Source organism: Gymnoscopelus braueri (assembly GCF_963280865.1).
Source record: "Gymnoscopelus braueri genome assembly, chromosome: 10".
In the NCBI taxonomy this organism is placed as follows: Eukaryota; Metazoa; Chordata; class Actinopteri; order Myctophiformes; family Myctophidae; genus Gymnoscopelus; species Gymnoscopelus braueri.
Window position 1 is genome coordinate 19,549,464 of NC_137611.1, and position 18,756 is coordinate 19,568,219.

Consider the following 18,756-nt stretch of genomic DNA (forward strand, 5'->3'; position numbering starts at 1 on the left):
GTAGTGACATTTAGTGAAATATGTTCATTTACTAACATAAAAGTATGAAATCCCAGACAAAAAATCAGTTTGCATTGAAAACACATTGTTACAATTGACCCCGGTCACTTTGTTACAATTGCCCCCGATGGGGCAACCATGATAAAATCCCATATTCTATCTAGAAACACCTATATTAGCATAGGCTGCTGACGTTAATTTGTGACCAATAACATAGAGATACAATTCATCCAAGTTTAAATTAGCTGACATCTTTAGACACAGAAGGAACATACCGTACACTCAAAAATGTACATTTACACCTCAAAATCAGTTTTTTGTTGAAAACTTCTGCTGAGATGAAATGATCATTCTATCCTTCCATATAGGCAGAGAGAGGACCATACTGAGCATGTGCACAAGAAGTCTCACCCCTCTAGCTTATTTCTAATTAGAGTTATTGAGTGTGTTACTTTTGCCCCCTGTTACTTTTGTCTTTGGTCTCCCCTACTGATACTCAATTATAAAAAATATGTTGTCATGGCTCCTCAGACAGTAGCTGTTATCTGTAGACTAAAAGAGACATCCAACGAGATGTATTCTTAAGCAGCAATATCCATCTCTCTCGTAAGACTGTTATCCAGATGTTCATTACAGTATTATGGGACCATGATACACCAGTTTACTTCGTCTCAGTGATAAACAGCAGCCTCCAGTGGTTTTCTAAGGTAACTACACTATGCAATTCCGTTCTACCCTACATTGTAAACAATGGTCCACCCCACTATGGTCCACCACTCCACCCCATGACCCACCCTACAGATTTCAGCAAGACGTGGGTACTGAAAAAAAGTGTTTCTGTTATTTTTCACAATAACAGTAGTAGTAGAAGATGTCTGATACAAACTTGAACGAGGCACTGGCACGCACAAAATGTACAATATGTTAAATGGTTTCTCCCAAATGCACACACTCGAAAGTGTATCGCGGGAAAGTGGATTGGCATAATACCAGTGGTGGAAGAAGTACTCACATCTTGTACTTAAGTAAAAGTACCAATACCACAATGTAGAAATACTATTTTACAAATAAAAGTCCGGTACTGAAAATAATAAAATACTTCAGTAAAAGTACAAAAGTATTTGCATTAAAATATACTTAAGCTGTACTGAAAGTAAAAGTACTCCTTTTGCAGAATGTCCCAGTTCACAAGTTTCCAAAATGCTTTGAAAATAGCAGATCTACAAGCTCACAACACGTTGTGACCTTTTCAAATAGCCTAAGAATGGATAGGGCTGAAGCGGTTAATGCATGTTTTGTAATAATAATACAAATCTACAAACTAACTAACTAAAGTTGTAAAATAATAGTAGTGGAGTGAAAAGTACAATATTTGCCTCTGAGATGTAGTGGAGTAGAAGTAAAATTAGAAACACTCCAGTAAAGTAGAAAATCCTCAAACGTGTACTTAAGCACAGTACTTGAGTAAATGTACTTAGTTACTTTACACCACTGCGTAATACTGCCTAGCCTCATAGGATTGGTTGGAATCACCAACTGTGTTTGCATGAACACGAAGCTACCAGACCCCATTGGTTAACAGCGGCGCGCCAAACGTCACGTGGTGTTGGTTTTCGCGCGAAACATTGTGTTCCTCCTCCCCTTCCACAACGTGCAGTGCAAGAGGAGGACCGGGATACGAACTGTAGAGAAAGTATCTCAACATTTTATACCTTTTATATTGAAGTTGTTTACTATTTCAGCATGGATCTGAACACACAGACGGTAGACAACGCGGGGCAAACGGTGAAAGACGAGCTGGGCGAGAAATGCCAGAAGTTATTCCAGGCTTTCTTGGAGGAGTAAGTGTAAAAACTGCGTGTTATTGTTCTCTGTGCGGACTCAGGCTGCATCATGGTGGCATGCTCACCCTTAGGTTACAATTATTCACTTAATTTAACTCTCAGCGTGTACAAATCTAAGTTAATGTAACCAAATGTAAGTTAATGTAACCAAATGTGGGTCCATTTTGTTACATTTGTACACGTTCAGAGTTACAAATGCATAGATGAACACACTGAGGATTGTATTGTATGCACACAATGCAGGCCTGCCAACATCCACTCTGTGAGAATCAAGGAGTTTTGTGGTGGTGGGGGGGGGTCTGGGTCTGGCGATCAGAGATGTAATTTCATGTGTTCTGATGAATTTTGGGAGTTTGATACTTTTATTAGGCTTGCTTTTAGCGTTGGAAAATGATGGGTACATTTTGAAATGTCATCCATTAAAACGCGAAAAGTAGGCCTACAGAAATTCGTTTGACTGAAGCAGTTTAAGACCCATCTTTAATAACCATTCATTACTTAAATGTGTTTGTCGCTGTAGGATTGCATGTACTGACCACACAGGGGGGGGGGTCTGGGGGTCCTCCCCCAGTGACTTTAACATAGTAGATGTAATTTCCTGTGTTCTAGTGAATTTGGGGAATTTGATACCAAATCAAGGAGAAATAAAGGAACATTTACAATCGAGGAGATGTGGTTGAAATCAACTCCTGCGGAATCAAGGAGGGTTGGCAGCCCTGACACAATGTTCCATTATGTGCGTCCAGGTTCCAGACAGGGGATGGGGAGGTGAAGTATGTCCGGGAGGCAGAGGAGCTGATCAGGCCAGAGAGGAACACTCTGCTCGTCAGCTTTACCGACCTGGAGTGTTTTAACCAGGAGCTGGCCACAACCATCCAGGAGGAGTTCTACAGGTAACTTTGGGTGGACTAAAAAAATCTCAGCTATAGCCTGCCCTATATTGTGTATTAAGGATTTATTTTGTACTCATGTCTTATTAATGCAATATGCCTTATAAATTCAGCTCTAAAGGCATCTCAACCTGCTCTGCATGTAAAGTTTGTTGACGTACAGTAACTGTTAATACATACACACACACAAGAACAAGAGTGTCTGCCATTGATTTTATAGTTAAAACATTAATAATGGCGGACAGCTTCTCAAATGTCCCTACATTCACAATAAATAATATAATAGATGTGTGCCAGCCTGCTATTATATTTAATGGTGAATAAACAATCAGTGGACGCATCATAGACTCCAGATTGACCAGCTGTAGATGAATAACAGGAATCGATGTCTCTGTTTTCAGAATTTACCCGTTTCTTTGTTTGTCGGTGCGCAACTTTGCTCGAGATCATGGGAATGTTCCTCTTAACAAAGAATTCTACGTTGCCATCGAGGACCTGCCTACCAGACACAAGTAAGACAAACTTAAAGTCATGTTTATCTTAATGGGCATGTGTGACTTTATATAGCTACAGTGCCTTCATGTAACTATGATTCCGAATGCTTTTGTGGCATAAGATTATAACGGCATAACAAGTATACCCTTCCCAAGTAGCAGCCTAATTAAAGCATGTTAATTATGATTTTTTTCTGAAGGAAAACAATTATGTACTGAATTGGATCAATACATTATTTTTAGAACGACACAAAAAAAGTGTCTGGTAACAATGGGTTGATCATGTGATCTTCTGTGTGATTGACAGGATCCGCGAGCTGTCATCTCAACGTATCGGCACCCTGGTGAGGATCAGTGGCCAGGTGGTGCGGACACACCCAGTGCACCCTGAACTGGTGAGACACATCTGTACCCTGAGTAGATCCATGATAATCCTAAAGCCTAATCCATACATACCCTGTAGTATGACATGACGGTGTCGCTTACCAAAAAGAATCCATCTACAAGCTAGCGATACGTTGTTAGCTTTTAGATCAGTCCTTTTTGGCAAGTGACACGCCTGTGATGGAGTATAAATTAAGCTTAAGCGTTCATGTTGACTGGTTAATCTGGTGTATTTTTTATTAACAGAAAGAGCAATCTTTAACCTTAATTGTCGAATGTTTAAGCATGTTGATTGTTCTAATCATGTACTTGACTTGAGACAAATTTTTCAAATATTACATTTTTTAACATTTTGGACAAAATAGCCAATTTTACATCGAGGTGCCCAAATGTCCTTGGCAAGCCTTGGCAAATGTTACCTGGCAAGCCACTTGAATCTGTTAATTATTTGTTGGTTTGTTGGCACAATGCACATACATGCTGGAAATAATGCATACAGCTGGCATTGTGATTACAGGTGGTTTCTTACCATGCCAGATTGCCAGTATACTGACTCATTGTTGCTTGTGCAGGTGAGCGGGTGTTTCATGTGCATGGACTGCCAGGGGATCATCAAAGATGTACCTCAGCAGTTCAAATACTCCCCACCCACCGTCTGCAGGAACCCCGTCTGCAACAACCGCTCTCGTTTCCACCTTGACACGCACAAGTCCAAGTTCATCGACTTCCAGAAGGTGGGGGGTGATAGTGTGTGTGTGTGTCTGTTTGAACAGAGCGGAACTTTGTGTTTTTGTATCTGAGTCTGAGAGAGGATGTACTCCCATAACTACTTAAATCCTATTCTTAGTTGACTGGATTCCCAAGGGCCCTTAGTTGACCGGGTCCTCAAGTGCTCTAGACTTTTTTTTGGGCAGACTGTGTGTGTGTGTGTGTGTGTGTGTGTGTGTGTGTGTGTGTGTGTTCTTAGCGATTATTCTAGCAATTACCTTTTCAATGAACTAGATTGCAAAGATTCCAATCACAGTGCAATATATTATCTAAAGCAAAAACCTTTGTGCAATTTTTTTCCCCTTTTGTGTGCTGTAGAAATGATGAGTTTCACATGTCTCTTCTCTGACTGAAAAGCAATGGAGAGAACTATAACAACTCTGATCTCAACATTGACACTGATTAGCGCACATTTGCTAGATTTTATTTAAAAAAAACTTGTGAAAACAGCAATGTTAATGGAGGGAATCAGCTAGCTCTATGTCCATTAATATTGATACAAAATGTATCTATCATTTCCATTATCTTTGCTACAAAGGGAATAAGCTAGCCAGTATCATGTGTGTGTGTGTGTGTAATGTTGCATTTGATTAGTGATTCCAGGCTCATGGATGTGTGTGTGTGTTAGCGTATGGTTGCACGCAAAGGTACACAGACATGAGTTCGCACATATAGAGAACTGCTCTATCGTAAAGACTTCAATATTATAAATAGAACAACTGTTCAATAATGCAGCATATTAACCTTGTGTATGGGTGTGTTGGTTTTGTGCAGGTGCGTGTCCAGGAGACCCAGGCGGAGCTGCCCCGTGGTTCCATCCCTCGCTCCCTGGAGATCATCCTGAGGGCGGAGGCAGTGGAGACGGCGCAGGCCGGAGACCGATGCGACTTCACTGGAACCCTCATTGTGGTTCCCGACGTGTCGCAACTCAGCACCCCTGGTACGGCCTCACCGCTTGGAGTTAATGGGTTGAAATTCACTTGCACCAGAAGATTGAAAGAGAAAGCAGTCAGGGAAAATGTCAATTTTCTTGATTACAAATAAATGAGGACTAGGATTTAGTTTAGTGTGTGTGTGTGTGTGTGTGTGTGTGGTGGGAAGCAACTGGATGGTGATGGTACTGTTTTGCAACGTTTGGTAGAAGTTTTTATTTACAATAAAAGTGCAATACATGCAAACAAAGCCATAAAATCAGCAGACATATAAACAGACTAATAAGTGTGTGTGTGTGTGTGTGCAGGTGTGCGCGCAGAGACCAATTCCCGTGTTGCAGGAGGTGGACAGGGTTTCGAGACCGAGGGCCTGAGAGGTCTGAAGGCCCTGGGGGTCAGAGAACTGTCCTACAGACTGGCCTTCCTGGCCTGTAGTGTGGCCCCTACCAACCCACGGGTATGACACACACACACACACACACACACACACACACACACACACGCGCAGAGGGGGTTTGAGCTTGTTTGTTATTTTTGTTCCTGTGGATTGCCCTATTGTTGCCCCTAATAATGATGATGATAATCCTTTATTTATATGCCACCTTTTTTGACAAGGTTGCAAAGACTTTACAAAGAAATGTAATTGAAAAAGATAAAAACAACTGTAGAAAAAACCTAATGCAAAGGGGTTGGGGACCATATTATGCGCAAAATATATATATATATATTATCTAAAGCAAAAACCTTTGTGCAATTATTTTTTCTTTTGTGTGCTGTATAAATGATGAGTTTCACATGTCTCTTCTCTGACTGAAAAGCAATGGAGAGAACTACAACAACTCTGATCTCAGCATTGACACTGATTAGCGCACATTTGCTAGATTTTATTTAAAAAAAAACTTGTGAAAACGGCAATGGAAATGGAGGGAATCAACTAGCTCTATGTCCATTAATATTGATACAAAATGCTATCATTTCCATTATCTTTGCTACAAAGGGAATAAGCTAGCCAGTATCGTGTGTGTAATGTTGCATCCTTTATTTATATGCCACCTTTTTTGACAAGGTTGCAAAGACTTTACAAAGAAATGTAATTGAAAAAGATAAAAACAACTGTAGAAAAAACCTAATGCAAAGGGGTTGGGGACCATATTATGTGCATGTTCTAAAGACAGTTAAGCAAGCGCAAAGCTATTTTAAGATATTAATGTTTTACCCTTTGTGAAAAAACTAAACAAAAACAAAATACTGGTTTTCAAGAAGAGCATACTGAGCAGGCTCACCTGAGCTCATCAGGCAGGCTTTTCCAGAGCCTGGGGTTTTTGATCTGAAAGGCCACCAATAGTCACTAGCCAGGACCTAGATACAACCAATAAAACTGAGTGTCTGTGTCTGAGGATCTCTGCTGCCACATGAGGGAGTAGAAGCTCAGTGAGGTAGTTAGGTGCAAGAGCTATGAAGACCACGTCAGGCACTTATAAGCGTAAACGATGTACCGGACAAGGGTAGAAATAAGCTTAGGCTATAGACTATTTTTTTCCAGTCAAAACAAAGGCTGTAAAAAGTAATGAAGAAAAAAAAAATAGGCAGAAATGTTTTGATGAATTCAGTATGTTTTGTATGGAAAGAAATCTGAACTGAGAATGTAAACTACTGGAAAAAAAAAAACTAAACTAAAAGAAAGTCAAACAACCCCCCATGTACATTCAAGCATTCCAAATGTGTCTGAACATCCTGCAGGTTTCCCATAAGTGTTTGTGTGTTGTTGATTGAATTGCAGTTTGGCGGCAAGGAGCTGCGTGAGGAGGAACAGACGGCAGAGAGCATTAAGAGCCAGATGTCTGTGAAAGAGTGGGAGAAGGTGTTTGAGATGAGCCAGGATAAGAACCTCTACCACAACCTGTGTACCAGCCTCTTCCCTACCATACATGGTACGGCCAAAGATGCATCGCCATGCAGCCATCTTAAGATGCATTTTTTTTTTTGCAATGACAGATCCCAATCACAGTGCAATATCTACAGCAAAAACCTTTGTGCATTCTGGAATTAGTGTGCTATTTTGTATTTGTAGAAATGATGAGTTTCACATGTCTCTTCTCTGACTGAAAATCAATGGAGAGAACTACAACAACTCTGATCTCAGCATTGACACAGATCAGCGCACATTTGCTAGATATATAATACATTTTACTTGTGAAACCATTTCTTAATTGGCACTAGGTTGAGAAATGTCCACTGGAAATGGAGAGAATCAGTGAGCTCTATGTCCATTAATATATATTATGTTGCATTGAATCGTTGACTAAAGAATCGTATTCACATGGTCCGAGATTTACAAAGCTAATACACGCTCATGAATATGTCTCTACCACGTTTTGTAGCGATAAAACATTCCGTATTTGTGCTCGTGTATGCTCCACAGTCTGTCGTAGCGTATGTGTGGTTTTTGATATTGCTGGCATCTGTGTTCAGGTAATGATGAGGTGAAGCGCGGCGTCCTCCTGATGCTGTTTGGAGGCGTTCCAAAGACAACCATGGAGAGAACGTCACTCAGAGGTGACATCAACGTCTGCATTGTAGGAGACCCCAGCACGGCCAAGAGCCAGTTCCTCAAGTACGACACAATCGCACGCACTCTGTAACTTTAGGCCAGTCTGTTCACTCCCAGCACCTGCATTCAGGCATCGCGTCATCTTTCATCCCATACACACACAACTTCAGTTGTCTGATTAATAGTCACTATCAAAGGCTATGGTCTTGTATGGAGGTACCTGAAAATGTATTAACTTGGACAATTTCATTGCTCAAGCACGGGTACATCAATTTATTTACATGCATGTTGGGGTCTGCTTAATGGTAGTGACTTTGAAACTGTCCCATAACAATTTAAATGACAAACTGAAGACTTTTGACTTATGCTTTTAGACACCCTGTATCGAAAGTGATCATGGTTTGTGTTGTCGCCAGGTCATTGATACTACAGGAACATTGAACTGAAAGTCATTCCCGTGTTTGTTGGAATCTGTTTCCAGTCAAACCCTGTAACATTCGGACAATTATATTTCTGAAGACAATTATATTTTCAGAAATTTGTAAATTTCAGTTATTATTTTGACATGCACAGATGGCATAAACTGGTTGGTGCTGTGGTGGGTGATAACCGGGGAACATAGATAGGCGTCTTGCTGAATGAAAGACTCAGGTCTAAATGAGTTAACGGCTACCTATCATCTCTGAAACTGTCTAACCTTGGTATTTGTTATATATCCCCTTTGACCCCATTTAAATCAAAATTGACCAATATAATTTTATTTAACAAGGTAGCTTCTGGTTGGTTATCATTGCAAGATTTTAAAATAAATGGGCACAACAAACTTCCAGCTGCAAAATAACATACTTCTTCAACATTTGACAAATGAAAGTGTTATAGTTACAATAATACAGCATTTCTAGCGATGTATGCATGATGATAGTAATACTGTCGCTGTCTTGTGTCCAGGCATGTGGAGGAGTTCAGCCCCAGAGCGGTGTACACCAGCGGCAAGGCCAGCAGCGCCGCTGGTCTGACGGCAGCAGTCGTCCGAGACGAGGAGTCCCACGAGTTTGTCATCGAGGCTGGAGCGCTCATGCTGGCCGACAACGTGAGTTTTCCACCATAGAATTAGTCAGTTTTCTACAGGAGAAATGCCTTCTTGCAAACAGTTTTGCAATGACAGTTTTGCAATATCTACAGCAAAAACCTTTGTGCATTCTGGAAGTAGTGTGCTATTTTATTTGTATTTTTTATGTGCAGTAGAAATGATGAGTTTCACATGTCTCTTCTCTGACAAAATCAATGGAGAGAACTCCAGCTGAACTCTGATCTCAGCATCGACACAGATCAGCGCACATTTACTACATTTCTTGTTTATTTACTTGTGAAAAACGTATTTTATTTGGCACTATGTTTACTGAGAAATGTGTGTGTGTGTGCTGCAAAACCAAATTGCACTACATTATTGGATTCTATTATGCAAAATGATAATACTGAGGGTTAGATGTTGAAAGTGAGTAGTCATTTCCCCCAGGAGGGAGAACTTTTTTTTTATCGATTTAGTTTCATGTGTGTGTGTGTGTGTGTGTGTGTGTGTGTGTGTGTGTGTGTGTGTGTGTGTGTGTGTGTGTCCGTCCAGGGTGTGTGTTGTATCGATGAGTTTGACAAGATGGAGGTCAGGGACCAGGTGGCCATCCATGAAGCCATGGAGCAGCAGACAATCAGCATCACAAAGGCTGGAGTCAGGGTAAGCAGCTTGATGGCTTTAAAAGTTAATTTGCTGCTACACAAGAAACACCATTAGAGTATTTATATGTTTTCCTACTCATTTGCCATCTTCAGGCCACACTGAATGCCCGCACCTCCATCCTGGCTGCGGCCAACCCCATCAACGGGCGCTACGACCGCAGCAAGAGTCTAAAGCAAAACATCAACCTTTCTGCGCCTATTATGAGCCGTTTTGACCTCTTCTTCATACTGGTGGATGACTGCAATGAGGTACGTGTGTGTGTGTGTGCACTTCACCACTTAAGCTTTTACCATTGTAGCTTGTACGGTGTAGCGTAACCAGCATTGCGTGGATGAAATTGTATATATATTCATCTTTCCTTTGAATTCCAGTATAAAATGAAAGTTTTAAAAAGTTGCATAATTAAAACAAAAGAACATTGACCAGTCCATCACCTTACCTTCGATCATAACACACCACTATGGAAAGTTTCAGCCCAATCCAACATGGGATGTGGGCGTGAAATGTATAGCATGCATGCATACATACATATACACATGCATACAGACACAGAAACATGCACATACGGTGTACAGTAGAGATGCGCGGATCGCGGTTTTAGCCGCGGTTGCCGCAGTTAACCGCAGTTTGGGTGGATTTGGGTCAATCAAATATAATTATTAATTCATATTGGATAAACCGCGGGTGAAATAATGCGGGAATTAAATTAATGATATCAATCTATAGGCCTATAATAGCTTTTAAAAAGCACTACATTTCACCGTGTGTGCGTTTGTAGTATTTTAATATTACGTCATTTTACACCAGGCACAAAATAGCCGCTCACGACATGTTGCTTTGAAGGCAGCCAGTGTTGCCAGGTTGCGAGAGAAATAAGTAGCCAGGTCTATGAAAACAAGCCCAAAACAAGTGCCAAACAAGCCCAAAAGTCGCAACACAGAGCATTGTTTTTGCTCTGTGTTTTGTTTTCACTTTTTCTTTCTTTTTCTGTAAAGCACTTTGAGCTGCATTTATGTCATGAAAGGTGCTATATAAATAAAGTTTATTATATTAAAAGTCGCTTATAAAAAGCTTATAAAAAGCCGACATGGCAACAAAGTGGTTGAAAGCGAAAGTAACTTAATGAAGACGTTCGCTTGTTGTTACCATGGTTGTGGATTGTATACAGTCACTGCATCGCGACAGTGGTGAGTAACATTGTTTATAAGAAAACTAACGTCAGGAAAATAACAATTATTTGGTGCGGTTGGTGCGGATCTATAAATAGGATGCTATAAGTACCGCGGGTGGATGGCGGATGGATAATGAACTTGTTAACGCGGATTTGGGTGACAAAAAAACCCATCCGCGCATCTCTAGTGTACAGACAGGCCGACAACTTCAACTTTATAATAGATTTGTTGTAGAAATGGATGTGTGTGTGTGTGTCTGTTGGCATACAATGTTGCAGGTTATGTTTTGTGTTCAAATCTTAAATGTATCATTTTAGGTTACGGACTACGCCATCGCCAGGCGTATTGTGGACCTGCACTCCCGTTTGAATGAATCCGTGGACAGAATGTATACTCTTGATGAGATACGCAGATATCTGCTCTTTGCCCGTCAGTTCAAACCCAAGGTAAGTGTGTGTACAAGTTTACATGATGCAATATCTGGAAAGAAAGTGTTGATATTAAAATGTTGCTCATGACCTCCCTGCATCTGTAGATCTCCAGCGAATCAGAGGAGTTCATCGTGGAGCAGTACAAGCGTCTCCGCCAGCGCGACGGTTCAGGGGGTGTGTCCAATTCATCCTGGCGAATCACGGTGCGGCAGCTAGAGAGCATGATCCGCCTGTCGGAGGGTATGGCCCGCATGCACTGCTGTGATGAGGTACGTGAAGAAAGACTAGTCGTGCTGATATGTTCAGATATTAAGTGCACACTAAGTTTGAGCAACAGATGCATACAGTTAATATCACAGTTAGTCCCATTGTAATACCACTTAAAAAAATCTAAAATGTGATTTACATGGGGATTAACTTCTATGGCTTGTATTCATAGTTCTTTTTCACTGAAGTACCACAATATTCATTGTTATTATTCAATGTTTTTTATGTTCCGTCTTTGTTAATGTTTACGCCTAGTTTATGTAATTTTTGTATTCTAGGCAATTTTAATATAGGATATTGCTTGTCCTGTGAGGTGCTTTGACATGATCTACTGCTGAAATGTGCTTCAAAACAGAAGTTTGACTTCACCGTGTGAAGAAGAGGGACAGTTGCCAAAATGGCTTCAGCATTACTTCCATCCTTGTCTGATCTGTACGTTGTCGTTCCAGGTTCAACCCAAACACGTGAAGGAAGCCTTCCGTCTGTTGAACAAGTCCATCATCAGAGTGGAGACGCCAGACATCAACCTGGAAGCAGAGGATGACATGGAGGTAGAGGTGGAGGAGACCGGTAGGCACACACACACACCAAACAACTGTTGTTGAACATTGGAACATTATCAAATTTATGTTTGACTTTTAGGCTTTGTAAACTTAAGTTGCACAGGGCAGAATTACAAATAACTTACATATTTAATAACTATACTTTCAAAAAGAAAAATTGAAATAATTTTGAAAATGTTTGAAAATATGGAAGTGACTATAACGATTATGTAAAAACATAATTTCCGACTATCTGAAATGATTGCAGTTAGGCGATTATGTAATTGTGACAGGCCTAGAGACAATACAATATTTGTTGACAAGACACAAATGACTACTAACGAGATGTGATACAAACACAATATGCACCAGGACGACATAATCCTTCCTCGACTTGCAAAATCAGTCCGACAACCATCCTCTTTTCAACGTTTAGGACCTGTCGTCTCCAACGGAATGAACGGCCACGCCAACGGACATGTCAACGGAGTGAACGGCAACGCTGACGGCCCTGTCAATGGCCACGCCGAGCCGGGCACCCAGCCCAAGCCATCTCTCCGTCTGTCATTCACAGACTACCGTCGCATCTCCAACCTGCTGGTGCTGCATCTCCGCAGGGCAGAGGATGGTGAGTTGCACCATGCCCCCTTCTCCCCATTGAGTTGTAAAGTCTGAGTTATACTTGGTTGCACATTGTGTCCCGCACCTAAAATAGACAATCTACAAGCTCACAATGCGTTGCAGCAGCAGGATGTGTTGAGCTTGTAGATTGTCAGTGCATGACACTGGGAATAACTCGGGCTTAATATCACTCAGACAAGTTGCTGTAGTTGTCACAAATACGTTTCACCATCTGCTTTTTATCAACTTGTGTGTGTGTGTGTCTCGTGTGTGCATAGCTGACGAAGAGGAGGATCTGAAGAAGAGTGCTGTGGTGAACTGGTACTTGAAGGAGATTGAGTCGGAGATCGACTCTGAGGAGGAGCTTGTCAACAAGAAGGCGTTGATAGAGAAGGTCATCCACAGACTGGTGCACTATGTAAGTACATTGTCTCCTGACGGTGTGTAATATACATAGTCATGGTACTGCTTTTTATTATTATTGTGTTTTTAGGGTTACAGCTTCCTCAACCGTTCTGAATATTGTACTCCAATGGGTACAGTTTTATGATCTAATTTATGAACCATTAGCGATTTCACATTAATCCGTTGTCTGTCTTTATCACAAACGTTAAACCATAGCATGTTTCTCCTTTTTTAATGTTGCTTCAAATTGAGATGTTCTAACATCCATAGTAACTACTGCTGCATCTGTGTTCTTCTACTTCTTGTAGGATCACATTCTGATAGAATTGTCTCAGTCTGGGCTGAAGGGAACTCGGACTGAGAGTCCAGAAGATGAGGTGGTTCTGGTTGTCAACCCTAACTTCTCCCTGGAGTAGTAGAATAAACTCGTAAACATACCAAGGATTTGTCACGCACTGAAGTCACAGCTAAGTGTTGTAAAGCGTCCTGCAGAAGTGGTTCAGACGCATTGAGGCCCTTGCAGTACATCATTGAATGAATACGAGACAAGTCTTGTAATTACATTTCCATATATGTTTTTATTGAATGCCGATATGTACTGTAGCAATTGGAATACATAATACTGGCATTTGAGATCTCCTTTTTTATATTTGGTTCTTGAGTTAATCATTTCTCCCATATAGAGGTCGGACTATGCCCACTTTCCTTTTTAAACAAAGATATTTTGTTTTAGTCACACTGACTTGTAAATATGCTGCTTTTATTTCTTCTACATGTGGGTTAGTTTGTCTGACACTTTTGGATGTCAGTGATTCCACCACTTTGGAATTAAGTACAGATGGGTAATACAGTAATAGAATAACTCAACTGTTGTGTGGGTTCTTAAACTGCATTAGAGATTGGATTCTCCACCCAATGAGCATTTTGTGAACATGCTAGTTCTCTCTGAGTTGGTTTCATTACCAAGTTGTACAGGTTTTGTGGCTTCGCTTGCCTCCCTGTGTACTTAGATGTGCTTTGCCTGTTTTATTTGTTTAATAAAGTACATTTTATTGAAACTATTTTGTGTCCGTCTATCTTTGCCTGCTGGTCTATGGTACATATACTTTAATGTACACTGATATATAATGGTAGTTGTAGTGAACGTTCAGAGCATACGTGCCAGCATTAGCCATAAATGGACACCACCACAGGGTAGACCGTGGCAGGATGCCCGGAAACCCATAAAGGGGGATAAATGATCTATTCAATCCTGACCAAGTGACCTATTCAATCCCACCTCCCCATATATGAAGATCCCCACATATGGAGATAACCGACCTACCCAACTCTGACATCAGAGACTCTTAACTAACCGAAACACCCAAGACTGACATCATAGACCCCATCTTTGGGCATGACTGACATCGCTTGCTCCATATATGGATATGACTGACATCACCGTAATGACACCAGCACCGCAGCCAACGACATAAAGGGCAAAGGAACCCCCAGGCCAGTAGAGTTCCATCGGTGATTCTCAGCGACATGAACCACCACTAGGAGAAAAAGCAGAAATACAAACCACAGGTAGCTGACTTTACAACTCAACCTTGCAAGGATCCGGTCCCACTGATTCTCCTTCTCCCTAGACTGTCAAGGGCGTCTCGGTTTACTTCCTGCTTGGATATCATCACAGCAGGTCTTGAGTCCAGTTTTTAAACAACCAATCGAGTATTTGGACTTTTATAGTAGTAATAAATACAGTATATTGACTCAATCCTTTTTGGGGGGCATCAAAACAGAAGACTGTTGTCCAATTGTATTCTATCCACTAGGTGGCGACAGATGTCTTAATCTGTCAGGAAAAGTCCTCTGCGCAATTGCGCATGCGCGCCCGAGGTTGCAAAACAACACAAGATGGCGGCGCCCTGTACGAGGGTTCTGGGGTTGGTGAAGAAAGGTACATTTGAGTCAGTTACTCTGTCAAGCATTTATAATTGTACTTTGTAAATAGAAATTCTGATAAACTTGTGGTGAGATGTAGAGGTTTTTTTCTGAAGGCTACAAATCAATTGTCATACAAATAAGCACAGCTCTGTTTGGGGTAGCCCCGATACATGACTGTCATTATATGACAGTCATGGATGAACTTCAACATAATGTTTGCACTTTCTCCTCCTTTGGTCCGTACATCTACATAAACGTTCAGATTTCAAATATAATATTCTTACCACATGGCCATGGATGTTACAATTATGTACGGCCATTCAGAAGTACCCGTACTTTATTGTTGTTCAATAAAATAAAATAAAATCCGATCCGTGGCCATTTTCTCCGTATTTTCTGCATACGCTTTCAACTACGCTATCCTATCGGTTGGAAGGTGTATTACACTCTGATTCATTATAACTATGAGAAAATGGCCACCAATTGGATTAAAATGCTTTTTATTGAACAATACGGACGATACGGGTACTTCTGAGGAACCGTACATAATTGTAATTCTCAATCATTAACTTAATATTATGTCCTTGCAGGCTCGCACCAGTATCAGTCTAGCCTCGATCTTTCAGGCTTTTATTGTTTAGTTTTGCTAAAAAATAAACAATAAAAGTCAAGAGACGGGTCACCCGGCCCATTTTATGCTTAATTTAGGTGAAAACAGTAACCTTCCCAGTGATGTTAAGTAACTAATAAGTACTTACTGTATTTAAGTAACATGGTGAGGTCTTTTTACTTTACTGGAGTATTTCCAATTTTCAGTACCTTTACTTCTACAATTATTTGGAAACTTTAGTTTTACATTACCCACTTCAGCCCTATATACATTTTGGCCATTTGAAAAGGGACATTCTACATAATAAGTACTTTCTACTTTTGGTACTTTAAATTTTGATACCAATACTTCAATAGTTTTACTCAAGTATATTTTGAATTACGGACTTAAACAGAGTACTTCTATATTGCAGTATTGCTACTTTTACTTAAGTAAAAAATGTGAGTGCTTTTTCCACCACTGAGTTTAGGTGCTAACAGTGATCTTCCTCGCTCAAACACAGTTGTGTCTTTCAATTGAAGGTGTGCACCTTGTGTCAGGTGGATTATTGTGGACGCCAGGGTGTCGGCGCACAGCGTCGCCTCTGTGTTTGCGGCTCCTAGCAGCTCACTGTCGCCCACTCCACCTGTCATCTGGACCGACACTATCCAGCGCTGGTACCAAGACTGACCAACAACAGAGGACAGAACCACAGAAGACAACAGACACACAGAATGACAACAAAAAGGCAAAGGAGGAAGAAGAGGAGTACGACGAGGGTCCTGAGTACATCCCCCAGCGAAAGGGAAAGAACCCCATGATGAAGATTGGCTATGCCTGGTGAGCAGTGATGGAGCACATTTCTTACTTAAGTAAAAGTATCAATACCCTATCGTAGAAATAGTCTGGTATTCAAAATGTACACATTTCAAATGTATAAGATCACAAGCTCGCAACGTGTCGACGTGTTGTGAGCTTGTAGATCGGCTATTTTCAAATGGCCAAAGAATATATAGGTCTGAATTGGTTTTGTAATAATAACCAAAATTTACAAAGTAACTCGAAAGTTTTCAAATAATTACGGTGGAGTAAAAACACAATATTTGCTTTTGAGATGTAATGGAGTAAGCAAATTGTACTTGAGTACAGTATTTGAGTAAATGTACTTAGTTACTTTCCACCACCACTGCTGGTTAGATCCACATATTCTATTTATTTTCCTCCACACTTGCTGATGTCAGTCTTCAATGTTGACATGTTTTGAGTCAAGCTTATTCCAGTTTGATATGCATTATGCTTTTCTGGTTCATCGCCTCTTCCAACTAGTTAGACGTGACGTGACGTGACGTGACCTGCATTACTGGATAATGGATATATTAGGAAAGATCAACTTCATATCAGTACTAGAGGCTGACATGAACATGATAAATAAGCTAATTATAACCGGTTGACTGTCCTGTTCCTTACCTCTTGACTCAAACAGACATTTTACTCTGTCCAAACAAACTAATGTCTCTCCTCCCTCCATATTTATTCATAATAGGATGATAGGTCTACCTTCGGGGATAATCGGCTTCCTCCTGGTCAAGAGACAGGTGGACAAGAACCGTCTGAAACAGCTGAAAGTCCGCCAGAGGATTAAGAAGTCAAACGAAGGGGAGTATGAAGGCAGCCGTTACCGCCATCATCAATCTCAATCTAACTCGCCGCCCTAACTGGACCAAATGTATGAGCTCACTGAAATGATTCTGACTTGGAGCACAGCTTAAATGGTGTCACTGAGGTGTAATAATGATAATAATATTAAACTTTATTTGTATAGCACCTTTCATGACATGAAATACAGCTCAAAGTGCATTACAGAGCAAGAATACAATTACAAGGAAAGGTAAATTTTGCTGTTCAAACTGACTTTATTTAGGAGAGTGGGAAACTTTGTGCTGTTGCAGCACAGTTGGGAGGAAAGGTGTAACTACAACTGTAATTAGAAAATATATGTAAAGGGAAGAGTGCAATAGAAGAAATATCCCCAACATTGGACACAAGCAGCACTTCTTGTTTTGTTTGCCTTTAAATATGCTTACCTGTTTCACTGAACAGCACCTGTTCAGAAAGCCACTGAACAGGTGCCACTGAAGCAGCACTTCCTCCCTTTGTTTCAAAGATATATTTTGTACTGTGGAACTGCATTTTGTGTGTCTGAGATGTATCGTAGCTATTTGGTCATTTCATTCTGTTTTGAAACATGACTGGCTGTATTCTTCTGTATGGGAATGTTGAAGGGCAGTGGTTCTCAAAGTGTGGTCCGGGGAGACCCAGGGGTCCTGGAGGGGGTGTCAAAGCAGACCTGCCAACCATTCTGTTCTCACCAGGAGACTCCTGTTCCTGGACGTCTCCTGTTCTTATCCTGTTTTGGGGATTCCACCCTTTTTGTGTGGCCCCTCACTGATATGCAGCCACGGCCATTCATGTTAATTTGCTTGCTCCTTGAGTTTTGGCAGTATTTCGCAATGGCAGTATTTGATTGTTCTTTTTGTTCGAAGGTGTGAGTTCTCTCTCTCTCTCTCTCTCTCTCTCTCTCTCTCTCTCTCTCTCTCTCTCTCTCTCTCTCTCTCTCTCTCTCTCTCTCTCTCTCTCTGGCACACACCTCCCAATTTTTTTTAATAAATATTACAAAACTGGAATACTTTGTTGTCACTATGACCAACCCAGTGAATTTCGATTACTAATTATTATCTTTGAACTACAAATTCTACAAATCATTTCAAAGTAAAACATCTCAAGGATGCATGTCCACAGTAAGGTGGAATTTTTGAACTGAATGGAGTTTCTAGGTGATTTTTTGAGGTCCCAAAATCTTCCATCGGCCTCCATTATAAATCTCTGAACTTTTAAAGGAGTACAATTCTAAAACTATGAAACATTTCAAAGATTCCTTTTCAGGCAAACATGTCCACAGTAAGATGAACATTTTAAAGTTTGAATGGGGGTTCTAGGTGTAAGAACCACTGTATTGTTTGAAGGGGCAGCCATTGCTCAATGGATAGAGCAGCCACATGACAAGTAGAAGGTCACAGCTTCAACTCCCACCCTCGCCAGGGTCATAAACTTTATATTTGAAATCCGAACATTTATGTAGATGAACGGGTCAAAAATGGAGAAAGTGCAAACACCAGGTTGAAGTTCATCCATGACGGTCATGACA

At 40.8% G+C, this 18,756-nt stretch overlaps 2 protein-coding genes across 2 annotated transcripts; both read left to right on the top strand.

Moving 5' to 3' along the window:
* The first annotated feature begins 1,652 nt into the window (after positions 1–1,652).
* mcm6 (minichromosome maintenance complex component 6) lies at positions 1,653–14,110 on the top strand. The gene is made up of 18 exons (XM_080440524.1): positions 1,653–1,841; positions 2,591–2,737; positions 3,136–3,246; positions 3,536–3,623; positions 4,185–4,346; positions 5,155–5,320; positions 5,621–5,769; positions 7,093–7,243; positions 7,785–7,926; positions 8,812–8,953; positions 9,485–9,592; positions 9,688–9,843; positions 11,085–11,213; positions 11,303–11,467; positions 11,915–12,035; positions 12,444–12,635; positions 12,907–13,046; positions 13,342–14,110. Exons 1-18 carry the CDS (start codon positions 1,744–1,746, stop codon positions 13,447–13,449), a joined length of 2,475 nt encoding a protein of 824 aa, XP_080296650.1. The 5' UTR covers positions 1,653–1,743; the 3' UTR covers positions 13,450–14,110.
* Positions 14,111–14,923: 813 nt separating this feature from the next.
* On the top strand, positions 14,924–17,375 carry LOC308092730 (uncharacterized protein). Its single transcript, XM_080438832.1, has 3 exons — positions 14,924–14,975; positions 16,094–16,391; positions 17,095–17,375. Exons 1-3 carry the CDS (start codon positions 14,933–14,935, stop codon positions 17,264–17,266), a joined length of 513 nt encoding a protein of 170 aa, XP_080294958.1. The 5' UTR covers positions 14,924–14,932; the 3' UTR covers positions 17,267–17,375.
* Positions 17,376–18,756: the final 1,381 nt, after the last annotated feature.

Coding starts and splice junctions, on each gene's coding strand:
- mcm6 (XM_080440524.1), top strand. CDS start 1,744: ATGGATCTGAACACACAGACGGTAGACAACGCGGGGCAAACGGTGAAA. Junction 3,247..3,535: donor GACCTGCCTACCAGACACAA/GTAAGACAAACT, acceptor TGTGATTGACAG/GATCCGCGAGCTGTCATCTC. Junction 7,927..8,811: donor GCCAAGAGCCAGTTCCTCAA/GTACGACACAAT, acceptor TCTTGTGTCCAG/GCATGTGGAGGAGTTCAGCC.
- LOC308092730 (XM_080438832.1), top strand. CDS start 14,933: ATGGCGGCGCCCTGTACGAGGGTTCTGGGGTTGGTGAAGAAAG. Junction 14,976..16,093: donor TCTGGGGTTGGTGAAGAAAG/GTACATTTGAGT, acceptor TTTCAATTGAAG/GTGTGCACCTTGTGTCAGGT. Junction 16,392..17,094: donor ATGAAGATTGGCTATGCCTG/GTGAGCAGTGAT, acceptor TATTCATAATAG/GATGATAGGTCTACCTTCGG.